This window comes from Poecilia reticulata, linkage group LG12 (genome assembly GCF_000633615.1).
Source record: "Poecilia reticulata strain Guanapo linkage group LG12, Guppy_female_1.0+MT, whole genome shotgun sequence".
NCBI lineage: Eukaryota > Metazoa > Chordata > Actinopteri > Cyprinodontiformes > Poeciliidae > Poecilia > Poecilia reticulata.
Genome location: NC_024342.1, coordinates 24,968,593 through 24,969,602, shown reverse-complemented (window position 1 = coordinate 24,969,602; position 1,010 = coordinate 24,968,593). Strand labels below are relative to the sequence as shown.

The 1,010-nt window shown below is 50.2% G+C and overlaps 1 protein-coding gene across 1 annotated transcript; it reads left to right on the top strand.

The window, feature by feature from the left end:
• Positions 1-42: 42 nt before the first annotated feature.
• On the top strand, positions 43-1,002 carry LOC103474023 (growth arrest and DNA damage-inducible protein GADD45 gamma-like). Its single transcript, XM_008424735.2, has 2 exons — positions 43-597; positions 666-1,002. The coding sequence occupies exons 1-2, from the start codon at positions 311-313 to the stop codon at positions 919-921; spliced, it is 543 nt and encodes a 180-aa protein (XP_008422957.2). The 5' UTR covers positions 43-310; the 3' UTR covers positions 922-1,002.
• The last annotated feature ends 8 nt before the right edge of the window (positions 1,003-1,010 follow it).

Sequence of the window (1,010 nt, the reverse complement as noted above, 5' to 3'; positions counted from 1 at the left end):
TGTTTCCATTCTGCAGAAACTTCATATTTAGCTTTTCTTTGACCCCATCAGTGCAAAGATTTGGTTGATTTTAAGACAAAATGACAAAATCACGCRTCTGCTGGTAGTTTGGGATTAAAAATGAGATAAATTCGTTTCATTTCTTGTGAATTKTTTTGAGTGCATGAAGAGGGAAAGTGAATCTGCCTTCTGCTCAAACTAAAACTTGAAACCTAAATATTTTCCTTTTGTTTGCGTGCAGAAGGGGGAGCGCGCGTGACCCCCATCAATCTGCCACGAGCCAAAGTGTGACAAAAGCATTATCACATCAATGCGCCATTCAGCCGCAGCCAATCAGCGCGCGCCGCTTTCTCTGCGCCGCACGAGCTGCGGGGCTATAAGAGCAGCTGTGAAGCCGCTCCGCTCCAAACGCTCTTCCTCCTCCTGGAATATCCTCATCCTCACCGGCTGCATCATGACTTTTGAAGAGGTTCTGATCCAGAAGCCCGCCGAGCGCGCTCAGTGCGCAGGCGCAGCCCTGGAAGAAGTTCTGGTCTCGGCTAAAGACAACCAGTCTCTCACCGTGGGAGTCTACGAGTGCGCCAAAGTCATGAACCTGTAAGTTTGGAGATCCGCTGATGGTCGGTTTGGTTCCCGACCCGGTCTGACCCGGTTTGTTTCCACAGAGACCCGGACAGCGTGTCGTTCTGCGTCCTGGCCACAGACGAGCAGTTCGAGTGGGACGTGGCCCTGCAGATCCACTTCACCCTCATCCAGTCCTTCTGCTTCGACAACGACATCAGCATCGTCAGAGTCAGCGACACGCAGCGTCTKGCCGACATCGTCGGAGACGAGCAGGAAGACGCGCACTGCGTCCTGATTACGGTACGACCAGGGGCGGAASGACGGGGTGGGCTCAGGGGGGCTGCGGCCCATCAATAATACATTAATGTTCTGATAAATACAAATAAAACAGGAAAAACTTACAGGATATATTTAATTTTTACACTTAAAAAGTGTGACTTTAATTT